The sequence below is a fragment of the Ammospiza caudacuta genome, chromosome 6 (genome assembly GCF_027887145.1).
Source record: "Ammospiza caudacuta isolate bAmmCau1 chromosome 6, bAmmCau1.pri, whole genome shotgun sequence".
Classification (NCBI taxonomy): domain Eukaryota; kingdom Metazoa; phylum Chordata; class Aves; order Passeriformes; family Passerellidae; genus Ammospiza; species Ammospiza caudacuta.
In genome coordinates, this window is record NC_080598.1 from 31,031,284 (window position 1) to 31,047,255 (window position 15,972).

Sequence of the window (15,972 nt, forward strand, 5' to 3'; positions counted from 1 at the left end):
CCTTATAATTCAGCAGTCAAAATTTTGTAAAACAATTTAGGATTTATAGGAAAATCTGGGCACATTTTTTTCTTTAGTTTTGCTTTCTCGTGTAAAATTTTACACTTTAAAAAACCCAAAAAAACCATCCACAATGTGGGAACATTGTAGTTCATACACAGTAAAATAAAGACCTATATAATTCATATCAGTCTTCCAGTACTGCAGAGATTTCTTTTAAAATTACAAATGACACACGTCAAAACTATCCCTTAAGGGTAAATGGGTAATTTCTTTCATGAAAGTATATGGTAATGCAAGATTAAAGGGACAAAACATTCTGCAGGGCATGTGTTTGATTAACTGTAAACCACACACTTGGTGGATTTTTTTTTATATTCCAATATATATGTATATAGAAATAGCTATATCTAGCAATATCTAGCAATATCTACAAATCCAAAATTAAAAAAAAAAAAACAAAAACAAAAGCCAAACATATCAAGTTTTGTCTCAAAATGCCCCCATTCATCATGATCCTAAACAAGCATAAAAGGCTAAAGCCACCCATGTGACTTAAGCACAGCTCAGAGATAAGAAAACAGGAGTGATGTCAAGTGGGAAACAAGGGTACTAACAGGTTGAGCATGTTCAGGTGGGATGTGATGGGATAAGGAAGGTTGACTAATTTCCCTGAACTGCAGAGAAAGATGAAACCTTCAAGCATGCTGAGATAGTAAGGGTGAGATGTCCTGGGTGCTGAAGGCAATCAGTGCAGGATCTTTCTGCACAGAGCAGTTGGTTCTCCATAGCCCTAGCACTACAAAAGTATGTACTCAGCCAGTCTCTTCAGCTAACTAACTGTGATGGTTCCTTGACTAGAATACAACAGAATATTTCATTTCAAAGGGATCTACAATGTTAGTTTAGCCCAACTCTTAGTCTGTATTAGTCAGGAAAGGAGAGAAGAACTTTTTTACATATCTGCCTGTTAACCTGAAATTTTTTCCAGTCAAACACCAAAATCCATGTCTATGACAGTGCAGCTTTGTGTCTGTCACACACAAGCTAAAAAGTACATTATGTGTGCATTTGCAGGATTTTATATATGTCAATGTAAAACACTGAAAATATTTAATAATATTCCAAACTACTTCCTAAAAGGCTTTTTTTTTTCTCTAGTGTGAGGTAAAACCATTTGTTCCATATATCTGAAAAATGTAAACACAATCAATTGAGTGCAGAATGGCAAAACATCTGACTATGACCCCCACCATGTCCCTCTCACTCCAGACAGCTGGAGACCGAGCAACATACCTCCACAATATTGCTAAACATTGCCTTTTTCTTTATATACTACCCCAGATATCCACTACAGGATCCATGGCCAGAGGGTTGCTGGTGGCCATTTGTTTGACACAAAGTGGGCATTCTTACTTTACCAATTAGAGCCTGCCTTTTGCAGCTTCCATCTGCCAACTTGCCCCATGTTAGCCAAGAGCATCACTTCAGAGAAATCCTCTGTACACTCACATCTCAGCAGGTGAGACTGCTCCCTTCAGCAGCTGCAGGGTATGAGGAAAAAAGGCAGAAGCAGGAGAAAAGGGACACACCTGAAAAGGACATGCCCTGTCTTCTGTCCCTCCCAGCACCTACAGGAAGCTTGCAAAGACACCGTCTTCACCACGAGGGTTCCAAGTGCAGCTGCACGTATGGATACCCATTGTGCCTGGCTTTGTTAGAAGCTACCCTTTGAAAACCTGTATCCCAACACCACCAGGGGTCCTTCAGAGTCTTGCTCACAACTCTTCTGTAGAAACCCATGTCAGAACAGAGCACTTGCAGCAAATTCCCTAAACAGATACAGTGCTACCCCTCTGGATACCAAAGGTCCTTCAGCAAGTTCTCACTCAAAATATGGTATTGCACATTAGCATCACTACTACAGCTCTACCTGGTATCTCTGATTATTTACTGAGAGGAGGTTGTAAATTATCCTGTGCTCCCAAAACATACCATGAAATTACCATTTTCATCACCAAAAGCTTAACGTACAAAGTTCAAGAATTAAAAAAAAGGGGAAGTTTATATAACAAAACAAAATTCAGCTGCCATTCATATTTCTGTTTGAGTCTGTATAGCTTTTCATTAGGACAGCAGAATTCCACAATACTTCTCCAGAAATAAAGTTTGCTACGCACCAGGACAAGACAGGATGAACTGTGAGTGACACAGGCAGGAACAGGCTCACAGACTCAGTCAAGCTGATCAGGTACTGCCAAGTGACACAGCTGAAGAGCAGATGCTACCTTCCTTTAATTTAGCAAAGCCAGCAAGGTGGCTCCATGGACCCATGCAGACATGACACAAAGCATCTGCGGGTTTTACCTCTCCCTGTGGCAGCATATTAATCTACATCTCTGAGTGCCATCTGCAAAGGACACCCCCCTGTTCTGCAGGGCAAACCTACAGGTCTCCATAAACAATCACTCTTACCCAAAAATGAAAATATGCAATCACAGATGTCCATCACAATCAAGGTGTGACAGCGTTCCAATCTCCCCCCACACACCCCCCAAGTTCCCATTCTTGTGTGCTGTCTTGCCACACATTAGAGCATGTTGGCTTTAATCCCTGAGAAATGTGGACTGTTATCATCTAAAATGGCTTGGGTTGGGAAGGGACCTTAAAAATCATCATTCCAACCCCCCTACCATAGGCATGGATACTCTTCACCAGACCAGGCTGCTCAGAGCCTCATCCAACCTATACTTGAACGCCTCCAGGGACGGGGCATCCACAGCTTCTCTGAGAAAACTGTTCCAGTACCTTGCCACCCTTACAGTAAAGAATTTTTTTCCTAACATCTAATTTAAACCTACTCTGTTTTAGTTTGAGCCATGCAAGTCCCTCTCCATCGTTCTTGTACACTCCATTCGGAGATGGGCTTGAAGAAACCATAGTGAGCAAGGCCAATGTTGGAAGGTACCACACACAAAAAGAACAGACAGGAACTAAAGAGTGAATTAGGAGGAGCAGCATCAGGATTTCTTCATTTTAAAAGAGAATTATTTTTAAAAATGGGATAGTAAGGCATCTACTGCAATTTGCAGATGCAATTCTCAAATAAACTGTCCCTAAAATGGGCATTGCCTTTTCTAGGAATAGAATAGCCCATGAATCCCAGAAAAGAGAAGAGAGATTGACAAAATGAAACATCTTTTTTTTTTCAAGTTTCTTTCAACAGCATGGGCTCTAATGGAATGAACCCTGCTTTAACAGTCACCTCAGACTGACAAATCTCTAGCATGTCACTGCACATGCAAAGTTTTTTCCTGGTCTGGTACTCTACACCCCAGCATGACTTTTCCAGCACCCTCACAATCTGCACCTAAAGTGCTGTGACTAGTTTAGCTCACATAATGTGAATCCCTGTTTCAGAAAATGCTTCATGGTCTGAGACTATTTGAATAAAATTCATGTAACTACTCCCTGAATCTATCCAGACTGGTATCAAATCCTTTGACTGCTGAAGAGAAGTCATGAAAAGGAATTTGATCTGGATTGACATTTCTGGATTGACAGGCAAGGCCTAGAGGACTCAGCGCAACAGAGGACAGCTGTTTCCAGAGCTGCACCTAAACTGACAAAGTCTAGATGTTATGAATGAGAGCTCAGCAGAGCTAACAAAGCTTGTCACAGCAGAGATGGGAATCCAAATTTTAATGATTCCATTAAGGAATGCCAAGGCTGGTGTAAAATGCTGAGCTATTTCTACCTTTGTGTCCCTGTGACTGGCCTCACACTACTGTGGGTGTAATTACATAAGATACACAATCCTTTAGTGGAAAGTGGAATTATTTAAGGAAAACAGCTGGCAAATTTAGAGCTAAGTAGGAGCACAGAAACGTCAATGCCAAACCAAGAGCATGTCAAACATGACCCAGATACCTAATTAGAAGTTATGCTCAAATCTAACTTGCACAGAGCTCCAGAAGCAGGCTGACTACAGTAGAGAGGCTGCAAGAGGTACGCTCTTGATCTTTATTCCCCTGATTGCATTAGATACTGCTCTGATCTCTCCCCCCTCTTCCCTAACTATAATGTCACAACCCTTACAAATTTGCCAGGAATGAGGAAGGTAGAGCAGTACTACAGAATAATGATGCTAAGAGCCTCAGGAAGGCATCAAGGCTTCCCCCAGCACAGAGAGGAGGGAGCTCAAGGCTTCAGGTCTATTCCCAGCCAACCTGCTTTCAGCCAGCACCCAGCCGTGGGGATTCCTGAGCTGTGAGGGGGATGCTCTCCCTCTATGATGCCTGGCTACAGTAACACCTGCCTCAGGCACCTCAGCCTAATGGGCTGAGCAGGGAGCAAATGAGCAGGAAGTCATTGACAGAGATGGTGCCCAAACACGCTAAGGTACTACAGGAATACCCCACAGCTGGCACAAACAGATCCAAAAGATCCCCAGAACACCTGGATGGTAACTTCATGATACAGGTACTAAGGGTGACGACTAGGAAAGATGCCTTTCTTGATCTGTTGCTTGTCAACAGCAATAAGTTCCTTTCATAACAAGGTAACCCACCTAGTTGATTAAAGGAAGCCAGTCAATGTAATTTTTATGGATTTCAGTAAAGCTTTTGATGCTGCCTCTCATAGGATCCTTCTGGACAAAAGGTCCACACCCTGCAGGATAAACACATCAAGTGGTGGGTGAGCAACAGGATCACGGGTCAGTCGTAAAGGGTGATAGTGGATGGGGAGATATCAGACTGGTGACTGGTCATTAGTGGGGTTCCCCAGGGCTCCATTTTATGGCCAATTCTTGTCATCTTCAAAAATTACTTGGATGCAGGACTTGAAGGCATACTGAGTAAGTTTGCTGATGATATTACACTGGGAGGAGCCTGTTGACTCCCTTGAAGACAGAGAGGTCCTGCAGAGAGACCAGGACAAATCACAGGGCTGGGCAGTCACCAAATGGATGAAGTTTTAACAAAGACAAGTGCTGGATTCTGCATCTAGGATGGGGCAACCCTGGATGTAAGGACAGACTGAGGAACAAGAGGCTGGAGTGTCAAAGACCTGATGCTCTTGGGAGCTCTAAATTCAACTCTTCCTACTTAAAAAACCAAACAAACACAAAACCAAATTCTAATGTACTGCACATGTAGCAATGGCGTAAACAATGAACATGAGATGCTGCAGTGCAAAATTATAAATAATATTTTAAAAGATTTTGTCTTCAGATTCTGGGAGTTTTGTACTTGATAAAAGAAATAAGCTTTGATGAATATGCCACAGTCCAATTCATTAGCTTCAGTAATGATAGCCTTGTAATCAAAATTTTATCAGAACATAGTAACTTTTATTTTCTATGGCTACTACTGCTTCCTTAGAAAGCACACCTGTTACTGTCTCTCTCATAGGAGAAAAAACATAGACAGCATTCAACAAAACACTGGACATTTGGCAGATCTCATTCATTAAAAAGTGTTTTTTCCCACGAGTCTAACCTATTCAGGAAATAGGAATGAAACTTACTGAATAGTTAGGGCAAAATTAAAACATCATGAAAGGAAAACTCATCAAAAATTATTCACTCAGTGATTTTGACAACCATTTTGGTATCAGCCAGCAAGCAATCGAGTTTACAAACAAACAAACTAACAATAAGACCATTGAGAGAGACGATCCTATCCACAATAAAATAGTTGCAAAAATAACAGAATTTCTATGCAATACCACACAACACCCTACAATAATTGGATGTAAAACCTTCCACTGCTAGAAACACCAGTTACTGTTCTCATCAGTCTATGTTATTTTTTTGCCTATGAGTATATTTAGCATGTTACATTACCAACTTCTCAATTCCTAGGTAAGAGTTAGTCTGCAGTCCTGGTCATATTGTAGTTATCTACATGGAGAAATTTCTTACAGTGCAAGTGACCTTGCAAGAGCTGAATCCTGAGACTCTCTTGTGGGAAAGCACCCAGCAACCATACAGGAATTAACCGAATGAAGACCTAATTGCTTAGTTTTATTGCTCTGCAGGACCAAAATACAATTTTCTTCTCTGCATGTGGTAGTGAATCATACATCAAAAATATCCAAGCTCATCAGTTCACACCATATTCAAAACAAATCCATGGGAAGCCAGCATGCAGTTTTGAGAGATTTATCCACGCAGGGAAAAAAAGCCAAAGAAAACATGCAAATGTATATATTTATAGCAATGGATATGCATGGAAAGCCTGAAAGCTTTTTGTTTTCCTCTTTGCTCTTATAGAAGGTTCTAAAGCCAAATCTATGGCACTTTCAGGTGCAAATACATAAAAGACCAAAGAGCTGTGTATTTCTGCTGGAACAGGTAGAATAAAACAAGGTATTCATCAACCATTCAGGGTATTCACACAAGCAGGCCTAGTTTGTCCAATCTAGAACCATGCCAACCTCCTTTGCCTACAGCCTCTTGTGGAGATGTATTCTCACTGCCCAGCGCAGCTTTTGGCAGCAGTGATTTCTGGCTATTTATGGTAGTAAAAAAAAACTGGTGATCTATGTAATTTGTTGTACTATTTAAAGCAAAAAAGCAAAGCCAACCCTTCCTTTTCACCTCACCCCCAAGAGTTACATTAATAGTAACTTCAATGTTGTAACTGAGATATATCAAACATACAACATTCACCTATCAAACCTAACATGTAGAAGTTATTTATGAGCCTGGATTTACAGTTATTGAAGCTAACTTCTGCATTTCTTTAAAACAACACACTGATTAAAGTCAGGGAATTTAAATCCTAGAAGAAACTCTTGGGGTTTTTGCAAAAAAAAATTTAATTAAAATGCAAGTTAGAATCTACCCAATAAATATTACTCTAAAACTTACATTGACTTAAAAAAACCAAAGAATTCTAGATAACAATGAAGAGAATCTGTGCATGGAATAAAGAGGCAGATGTATTTACCCAATAATATGAGTTGGTTCTTTTTCTAATGGTTGGAATGACATTGAATTAAAGCAACAGATTCAAAGTAATGGTTTTCAATCTACTCAAATATTTGTGCCTTCTCATTGCTATTGATTATCATTGTGCTGTCACATATTGTTGCTTTTACACTACCTCAAAGTAAAACTGGCTTATCAAAGGGTCAGAGCCCCACATCCTCCTCAGGGGTGATGTGGCTTCTCAGGCACAGCAGGAGCAAAGCTGCTCTGCTGTGAATCTGATGCTTTGCAGCCCACAGGAATTCTGGAGGAAGGGCAGAACCAAAGCAAGAGGTGTGAAAAAACAAAACCGTGTTGGTAGATCCTTCACCACACAACTCCCAGATTGCTATGAAGACAGGAGAAGCAAAGTACTGCAGCTTGAGTGCAGCCTGTTAAGCACTCCCATCCAAAAAACAAAGCCATACAGTTCTTATAATTAATCTCTGCTCTTTTGCTGTGTCATTCAGATCTAGAAACAACCTTCTGTAATACAGCTGTGCTTTTGAAGATGAGATGAATGCAGAAAAACATTAATCATTCATCCCTATGTATTACTACAGGCATTGAAATATTGTTGACTTTTCTTTTTAATGCTTTATTCATTAGCCACAATATTCCATCAGCTAAATGCTGTGTTTCAGAATAAAACTACAGTCAGCAACAAGACCCTTCTTAATATCTAATATTTTTTGTTATTGTAGCTGAATTACCAATTAATCTAAACAGTGGAATTCAACAGGTAGTTTGTCATGCAATCTGTCTCTACTCCAGCTTTTAGTCTCAACTGAAAGACTGAAAAGTCCTTCAGCAAAAAGCAAATTCTGGTAGAGAAAAAATACTAGGCAATTTTTAATAGATTTGCTTTGTTCCAGGCTCATAGCCCTCATTTGTTGCTTTCCAGTCCAGCGATTTTTATAATCATGTTCGTAAATAAGAAAAATTGTAATTTTGTGGTCTAATTTTTGCCTACATGACTGGAAGGTTGTCTTGGGTTTACTTTTCTTTCTGACATAATCTCTGATATCCAGAAAAAGCAGAAAGATAAAGCTGGATCATTTGGTGACTTGGGTAATTTTTCATTGTTGTTTCCTTGGCCACAGGAATATCCATGCAGCATAATTATTCAAGTCTCTGATTTATCATAGCTTCACTTGACAGGTGCAGAGGTTCAAATACAGCAAGGACAAGCAGGACCAGGAAGGACGTTCACAATTCTAATATATGGAAGTTAAATTTCTCATCATATACTGAACTTTAGCACTTAAGAAACCTTTTTATTGACTGAAATAATACTAAAGCCTCAGGATGGGTTTTCTAAGTGTTTCAGTGGCCTAAGCCAAATTTTAATGCACGTCCTGCTGTGATGTGCACTTCCTCCAATATTTTTCATCTCAGGTGCAACTACTTTCAAGTGCTGTCATATGAAACAACACAGCTATGAAGAGTGTCCAATTTTGGTAATTTTAAGTGATGGTTGTTGGAGAATTTTGCTCAGAAATGGTTTATAGAGTTTTGTTCAGACATGCCATAATCATGTACAGCTGATGGAAAAGTAAAAGGCAGCTGTGAGGAGCAAATTCTCACAGCCTGTTTCTGTGAACAACAAAAGTTCTCAGGCATGTTTATGTAAACAGCAGAAGTTCTCAGGTTGTTTTTAATAACAAGTAAATATCTTGTCCTTGGATAAGTTTTGGGAAAGCAAAAGTTGACAAACATGGAGGCCTTGAGAACTTTAATATCAGGGTGAGAACACAAATCTTGGTTTCAATAACAAACCACAGCTATTGAAAACAAAAGGAGGGGTTGGTGTGTAATCTGTGACCTATGATGAGCTCGGATTTTGCAATATGTATAAGCTTAATTAACACCACTATAAAAGTGTGTGAGTGAGATCAATAAATTGGAGTTTGATGCTGATCAACAAAGATGGGTCATCTCCCTTCACTTCAATAGATGGTTAATTTTATTTATTCATTTCTGATTTATTCTACAGTGCATGCACACTTTTTATGGGCTATATAAGCTTCATGTGATGTACAAGCATGCTTTTTTGGAGATGAGCAGTCCTGAAGAGGATGAAGAATTATGAATGACACACACAAAACAGCCAGCTATGAAAACCATCCTTCTCCTCCAAGCCCAGAGTAGCTATCAAGTCACACATACCCCAATATTTGGGCTGGGTTTATGCCACACAGCACAGAAGGACTGCTGCTATAGAACGAGCAGGACACAAAATGCACCACATGCACTCCCCCTGAGCTGGGAAAGCACAACACACACACAGCACTTGTGAGGAAGGTGAGCAGCTGCATGATGTGAACTGAACAGCAGCTTGGCTGCAGCAGAGGGAACTGATACACAAACACCAGCAGTCCTCACTCTGCACAGCACCTACAAATGCAGAAACCTGTCCTTGGTTATTTCTAGCATACAACACTTAACCACTCTTGGGCTTATTCTTAACAAAACTTGCACACTATTTACATGCATTTAGGTGTACACATGTGCAGATGCACAGAGAGATATATTGCATATCCATTGTTTCAAATGTTAATTCTGATTGCTTTCTCTTATTTCTTTGATGACCACATCCTATTTGATTAATGTGCTATCCCCCTTGTCCTTGGAAATCAAATCCTTTAAGCTTTTGCTACACAAGGTATTGCTTTGCATCTTTACAACAGGCACAAAATTGCTACACTTCAGGAAGCTGATTTTCATCTTCTCTTCCTTCATCCTTCTCACCATTTGAAAGGTAGGAAGCAGGATGCAGTTAAGGAGAAAAAGGAAGGGAGGAGGGAGCTGAGGATGAACACAGCATAAGAGTCTGACTCCTTAACTGGGTTAATTTGTCTCCTGGCATGCAAGTAGAGAGCTTAAGAGAAAGCTACAGGAAAAAAAGTAATAGCAAGACATGTACTACTCATGTAATTGCTGCCATGTCTAATGCTGTGTGATTCAGGGCAGCTTTGAAATACTAGACTTCTTATTGAGGGATGGAGGGATTACATTTCTACTGGGAGAAATTTCAAGAGATGCATAAAAGAAGGAAATGTAAGTTGTTATGAAGAAGCCTAGTCTTCACTTGAATTAGTTTAAATGCAACTTGCTCAGAACAATTGATTTTTTATGAGAAATAAATGGATTTCTATGCCCAACCAACTTGTATTTGGCAAGTCAGTTTCCACCAAGCAATTGCTAAACTGTTGAATTTACTGTGCAGCATCTGCTCTTTAGAAATGTGGAAAACCATCAAAAACTATAAAGTATGTACATATAAACATATGTCAATTTTTAACCCATGAGCATGTTCTTTATATCCTTCACAAATCTGTAAACACCCAGTATTAGTTTGGACATTGATTTAAATTTTGGAATTTTTTTTTGTTTTTCTGTTAGTGGCGTTTTTTTGCTTGTTTTAACTAAATAGACTAATTCCTGCTGAGCAGAAGATTGAACTTGGTTTAGATTTGGGACTATCTACATCTATTAACTGTCTGAAACAGAGTCAGTACCACTTTTCAAGTGTCCTATTTTTCAAAGCAGAACTACAGAGGAAAGACAGAAAATATCTAGAATAAGATTACCCAAATGCTGAGGGAAATCTGTATCAGACTCAGTCCTGTAGTGAAAGCCCTGTGTTAAGGTGATGCAAGCAGCTGGACAGACAGCCTAGGGAAACCAAATCTATTGGTAGGCAGCTCATGGAGGCTCTGGTCCCAATAACCATAGTTTCCATAAGATACCAAGGCAAGTTCTATCCCTGAAAAGAAGCATTAAGAAAGCAAATGTTCTGGCCAAGCACTCAGCCTTGCAGTCTGCTCTCCAGGCCCTGCTAGGTGATGGATGCTGGCTCTTGCCACCATTGCCAGTCCTAAGCCTGTTCCCCATGCCACAACAACCTTTTTTTTTTTTTTTGCACAGTTCACCTGAACAGGGGCCTTTCAAACTCTGGACACGAAGAACTTATTTCTCCCTTGGGCCTGTGACTGCTATATCTGGATGAGAGATGTGCTTGACCTCCTCTGAAGGGAAAAGGCAACAAACACCCTCAGACTGGCCCCAAGGGAGCCAATTTCTCAATGGGTGTATAAAGTTCTCCAGCAGAACTTGACTGTTTTGAACTACATCATCAGGGAACATTTTCAATAATAAAGTCTCTCTTTCACAACACTGTGGGATTTCCACACTCCAGCCAAATGCATTTTCTTTGAGTAAGTGACATTCTGATGTGTTCTGGGACAAATCCATGGGCACTTGCCAAGACACATGCTGGCTTCTTCAGACAGAGACACACAGCAATTTAAACTTGGTTTAGTTCATGAGTCTCTAGTAGCGACAGGCCACCTGGCACATTTCAGTGAAACTGTCACTTTCTGCTGAGAGAGGCCCAGGGCTTATGTAAGACAGACATAGCAGGACAGGAGTGAAGTGCACTGGCAGGGCTGTGTGCACTAAGCTTGCACGGCAGCACTCAATCCATGCCAGGAGAGCCAGGACATAACTCATCAATCCACCCACAGCGCCGGAGGCAGCGCTGGGAGCAGAGCAGGAGGACAAGTGAGCGCTGGTGAGGCTCAGGAGCAGTGCAGGAGCAAGGGACCGGCCATGGGACTGCTGCTGGGACGAGGTATCATTCCAAATGGAGCTGTGGGGACAGCCAAGCTTCAAGTGAAGGGGTATGGATCAGAATGAAGCTGTATCAAAACCTCTTGGGAGGAAGGCAGACTAGTGCAAAGGTTTTAGACTGCATGTCTCCGTTGGGTTATGGTAGCAAAGACGCTGATACGCAGGATTGGGAATGTGCAGCAAACTGGGAAGTGTGAAGGAGGCTTTTTGTACTGGAAAGCTCTGCTGTTGCAGCACTTCCTTCCTTCCTTGTTTTGGCAATGTTGTATAAGACCAAGTCTGAACCAGTGGGAGAAAAAAGTATATGTGTTTCGTCCTCCTGCCAAAAATGAGGTAACTTTTAAGATGCAATTATATGAAAATCGAAAAGAAGATCAGAAAGCCAGTTTTGTTGCTGGTTAGAATAATGAGATGTTCCTACAACAGTCTGATAACTGCGAAAACAGAATTAACAATTCATCTACAGAAACAAAAGCTTTACTGAGAAAATCTTTTCTCACTAGAAGAGAAACGTGCAACTCCATTTATTGCAGCAGCTGCCATTATGTGCATTGGCTGACAACCCATTCTGGGCATGGATCACAGCACTACTCAAAAACTGCCCTCAGGCATTTTTTTCTATATTCCATACTCTGAACTGAACATTGGACAATGTCTGACACATGCACACAGGTGCCACACAGACTGGTCCCATCCTACTTTCATTCTCTGTGGCTTGCCTATAAAAGTGAAGACCTAACCAAGAAGATAATGATGTGAAATGTTCTCCTTTGACTGACCTACTGCAAGCCAAAGACTGGGAAGGGGAGAGGAAAATCTACTTCCAGAGCAGATTGAAATGTGTCTTTGGCACAGTATACCTCCACAAACTCATCATACATTCAAAAAAAGTTTTTTCATCCTTTTTTCCAGATTTCTGTTGTCAAGAGAGGACCATTATTGATAACTCCCTGAGGCTTTTTCTCCTTGTGTTACCCAATACCTCATTCACACCTAAGGCATCAGGACAGATGAAAGCAAAACAGAAGAGCAGTTCTCTCCCTGGTATTCAAACCTTAAATCAAACACCCACTTCGCTGTACTATAAACAGAGCTGCCTGTTTGGAGCACCGAGGCACTCCTGTAATATTTCTTTTCCTTTAAGATTTTATATTTCTCCTGTGAGAAGCAATTACAATAGAAGTGTCAAGCAAAAATAAATCCCTGTTAATCACAGTCACTGTGAGCCTGCCAAGTAAATCCCGTCTCAGCGTTGCTGTTCCATTTTTCAGGTAGAAATAAAGTGTGTGAGAATGCCATGGTCTAGAATCGAGCTCTTCCCAAGGGGAAGTACGAAGTTTTTGAAAATTCAAGTTCTTCTCCTGTGTTCATTACATTGTGTGGAATTAGACAAGCACTAAAACTGAGTATCCACTGACTGTAAGAGTAATTCAGGTTGGAAGGATTCTCTGAAAGTTGTCCCGTCCAACCCTCACACAAAGCAAGGCCAAATGAACAGTCAGGTCAGACTGCTCAGTTCAGCTGGGCCCAGGGGTTTCTGAACAGCTGCAAAACACTGGTTCCACAGCTCCTCTGGGACACTGGGCCCATGCTCACCTGCTCTGACCGTAAACAACTTTCTTCCTATATGTAAATCTAGCTGGGATTTCTTTCCCTGCAACTTGTGCAGATTGTCTTTGGTACTTTCAACATGCACTCCTGAGAAAGGATCTGACCCTGTCTTTGTAGCCTCTCATTCCCTTCTGCTTTTCCTTCCCCAGACTGAACAAACCCAGTGCCCTCAGCTTCCATTCAAATGTAGGTGCTCCTGCCTCTTCACCTATCTATTACAGTCAATCACTGATAGCATACATACTTTGCTTTTGGTTTTGGTCTACAAATAGGCAGGTCTATGCATCTGAAAGGAAAAATAACAAATGGAGAAAACTTTGGGCTCTCCACTGGCCTGTTATTTTCCCATGCTTTCAAATTCAGAGGCTTCTTAAACTGTCCATGGGAGCTGCCTTCAAATCACCTGAAGGGAATGATACCGAGCTTGTTCCCCTTGAAATATAAGAATTTCTATGGGCTTTGGAGAGAGGGTTTTTTTTTGTTATTTTATCTTAATCTTTTCACAATTCTCTGTGTTGTGAAAACCAGCCATTTCAAGACGATGCAATTGCGGTTGCTGTTCCAGAACTGGGAGCAGTTTCCATCGTGCCAGAGAACTGCTGACCATGGTTTAAAAATCCTGTGAGGTCTCCTATTTCCTTTTGAGTAACAAGCAGTGGCTTGGTGACTAGATTGATTACCTTTTTAAAGCTATGAATTTTAACCAGAATATCAGAAACCTCTTTTAGCTGAGTCAATCTTAAGACATCCAGTCTGTGTATTGCAGACTTGAGCTTATGGGAGTGAGTTTTCAAATCTGATAAATGGTTATTTTCTCCAGGAACCTTCAGGAGCACTACTACTGAGTCAGTGAAAACAGATACCAGAAACCCAAGTACAAATCCTCCATACAATTTACATCACCCTGAATAAACTCATCATCTATCAATGGCAGAGGTCTTCATTGCATTGGAAGATAGTCTGTCTGGAAATACATGGAGGGATGGTTTTGTACTCTGACTCCCCATTTTGCACCATTCACACTTTTGGACACAGAGCTTTAACAAAGCAGCACACATGCATAAAAGGTATTTCACATTCCTCTACCTGTGATCAAAGCCCAATAAGAGTATTTGGCTATGAGCAAGGAAACAACTTCAATTTTCTTTCCTGACCTCTTAGCTAAGATTGTCCTACCCCTGTCACAGGGAATAATTCTGACTGGTGATACTTTGATACATAACATTTTTTAATAACTCACCCCAAAGAAATAGAAATGCTTGTTTACTGAAACAGAACTAAGGAATCTTTGTTCAGGTGTAAGGAATCTTACTTCAGCCTGTAACAGAACAACATATAGAAAAATCAAGCAGAGGGGAGCTTTTTTCCCTCACATCTCTTCTTTTTTGTGGCTTCAGTATGTTTGTTTAGAGCCAGCAAGTACCAGCTCACATTCTCTTCTCCACCAGTTGCGGCTCTTACCAGTGACCACGCTGGGGATTTTGGACAGAAAGCTCTTGACAGTGCGGATGGGAACTCCACCTGTTTTGTCATCTTGCATTCTTGTAACAATGTCTTCAATCTGCCAAAAGAAAGTAAATACTTTGTAGTTTATGCAAAATGGTGACTTTAACACTTATATACCATGAGTGCTTTGGAGCCCGGCCGGTAGAATGGGTGTCAAATATACCATGTGTATTACTGCACAAACACAGAGGTAGAGACACTGCTACTTGCCCAAATTTAAACCCTGAGATTAGAAAGCATGAGATAACATAGACTAGCTTTGAAGACTATGGTTGGATACTGACAATCCAACTGCAACTGTGATTTTTTGCTGACCAGGAGTGATAGAAAGGTGGTGTTTGCTCCATGGAAGAACTGGACTGCACTTCAACCAGTTTAAGGAGGTTCTCATCCAGTCCACTTTCCCCTCTGCTCCCACATTGATTTGAATCTTCAATATTGTAACCTTGGGAGAGCTTTCTTTTTCCAAAGGGTCCCAGACAGTCACCAACCTTCTATGTCTTCAGAAGGGTCTAAGATGGAACAGCTGCAGGAGAACTTCCCCTGCCTCATTTTTTTTTTTTTGGCTAAAATGCTAAATGTCCCATGGTCAGCACACAAAATAAGTAACCAAAAGTAAAACTATTATAGGGAAAAACTCAGTGGATTTTTAAAGCCAAGCTACCTTTCAGTTCACAGGCACACATATAATTTATCACATACAGAAAGATACACAATCATCTTCAAAAGCCATGGCAATCAGAGGATCCAATTACTGGGGGAAGGAGCTTAATCCTCCTCCTGCTAACCCTGAAATGGGAAGGGATTTTTGTTCCTTTTAAGGCTACTTGCCATGCATTTACTTGCAGGCAATGCTAGGGAGAACAAAAACCTGAACATAAGCACAGTGCAGAAATTCAGTATCTCCAAAAACTCCTTTCAAGTTAATAAGGTCTCAGAAGCCCAACAAAAATAACCCCAGAGCTGTTGTCTCTGTTAGCTCAAGCAGTCAGCAGCACAGCCCCACCCTCTGTTGTTGACAGCTGGCTGAGAACAGCCAGACAGGGAGCACAGCCCTGATTTTACCAAAAGATTTCCTCCTTACAGATGCTACAAAACAGAACCACAGCAGAGGGGTTACATGGTGGGAGCATGGTCTCTCTCTCTCCTAAAGACAGCCCAGAGCTCAACATGCTCTCTTCATCTCTGGGAAGCCACTTCATTTACTTATGCAAGTGAATTTTTTTTTCACAGATTTAACACCT

At 40.8% G+C, this 15,972-nt stretch overlaps 1 protein-coding gene across 2 annotated transcripts in view; it reads right to left on the minus strand.

Moving 5' to 3' along the window:
• RGS6 (regulator of G protein signaling 6) overlaps positions 1 to 15,972 on the minus strand; it is a 247,467-nt gene that overhangs the window by 86,909 nt on the left and 144,586 nt on the right. For both annotated transcript variants that reach the window (XM_058806258.1, XM_058806257.1), the window contains exon 3: positions 14,684 to 14,783. In XM_058806258.1, the coding sequence (XP_058662241.1) occupies positions 14,684 to 14,783 (100 nt within the window). The remainder of the gene's footprint in view (positions 1 to 14,683; positions 14,784 to 15,972) is intronic.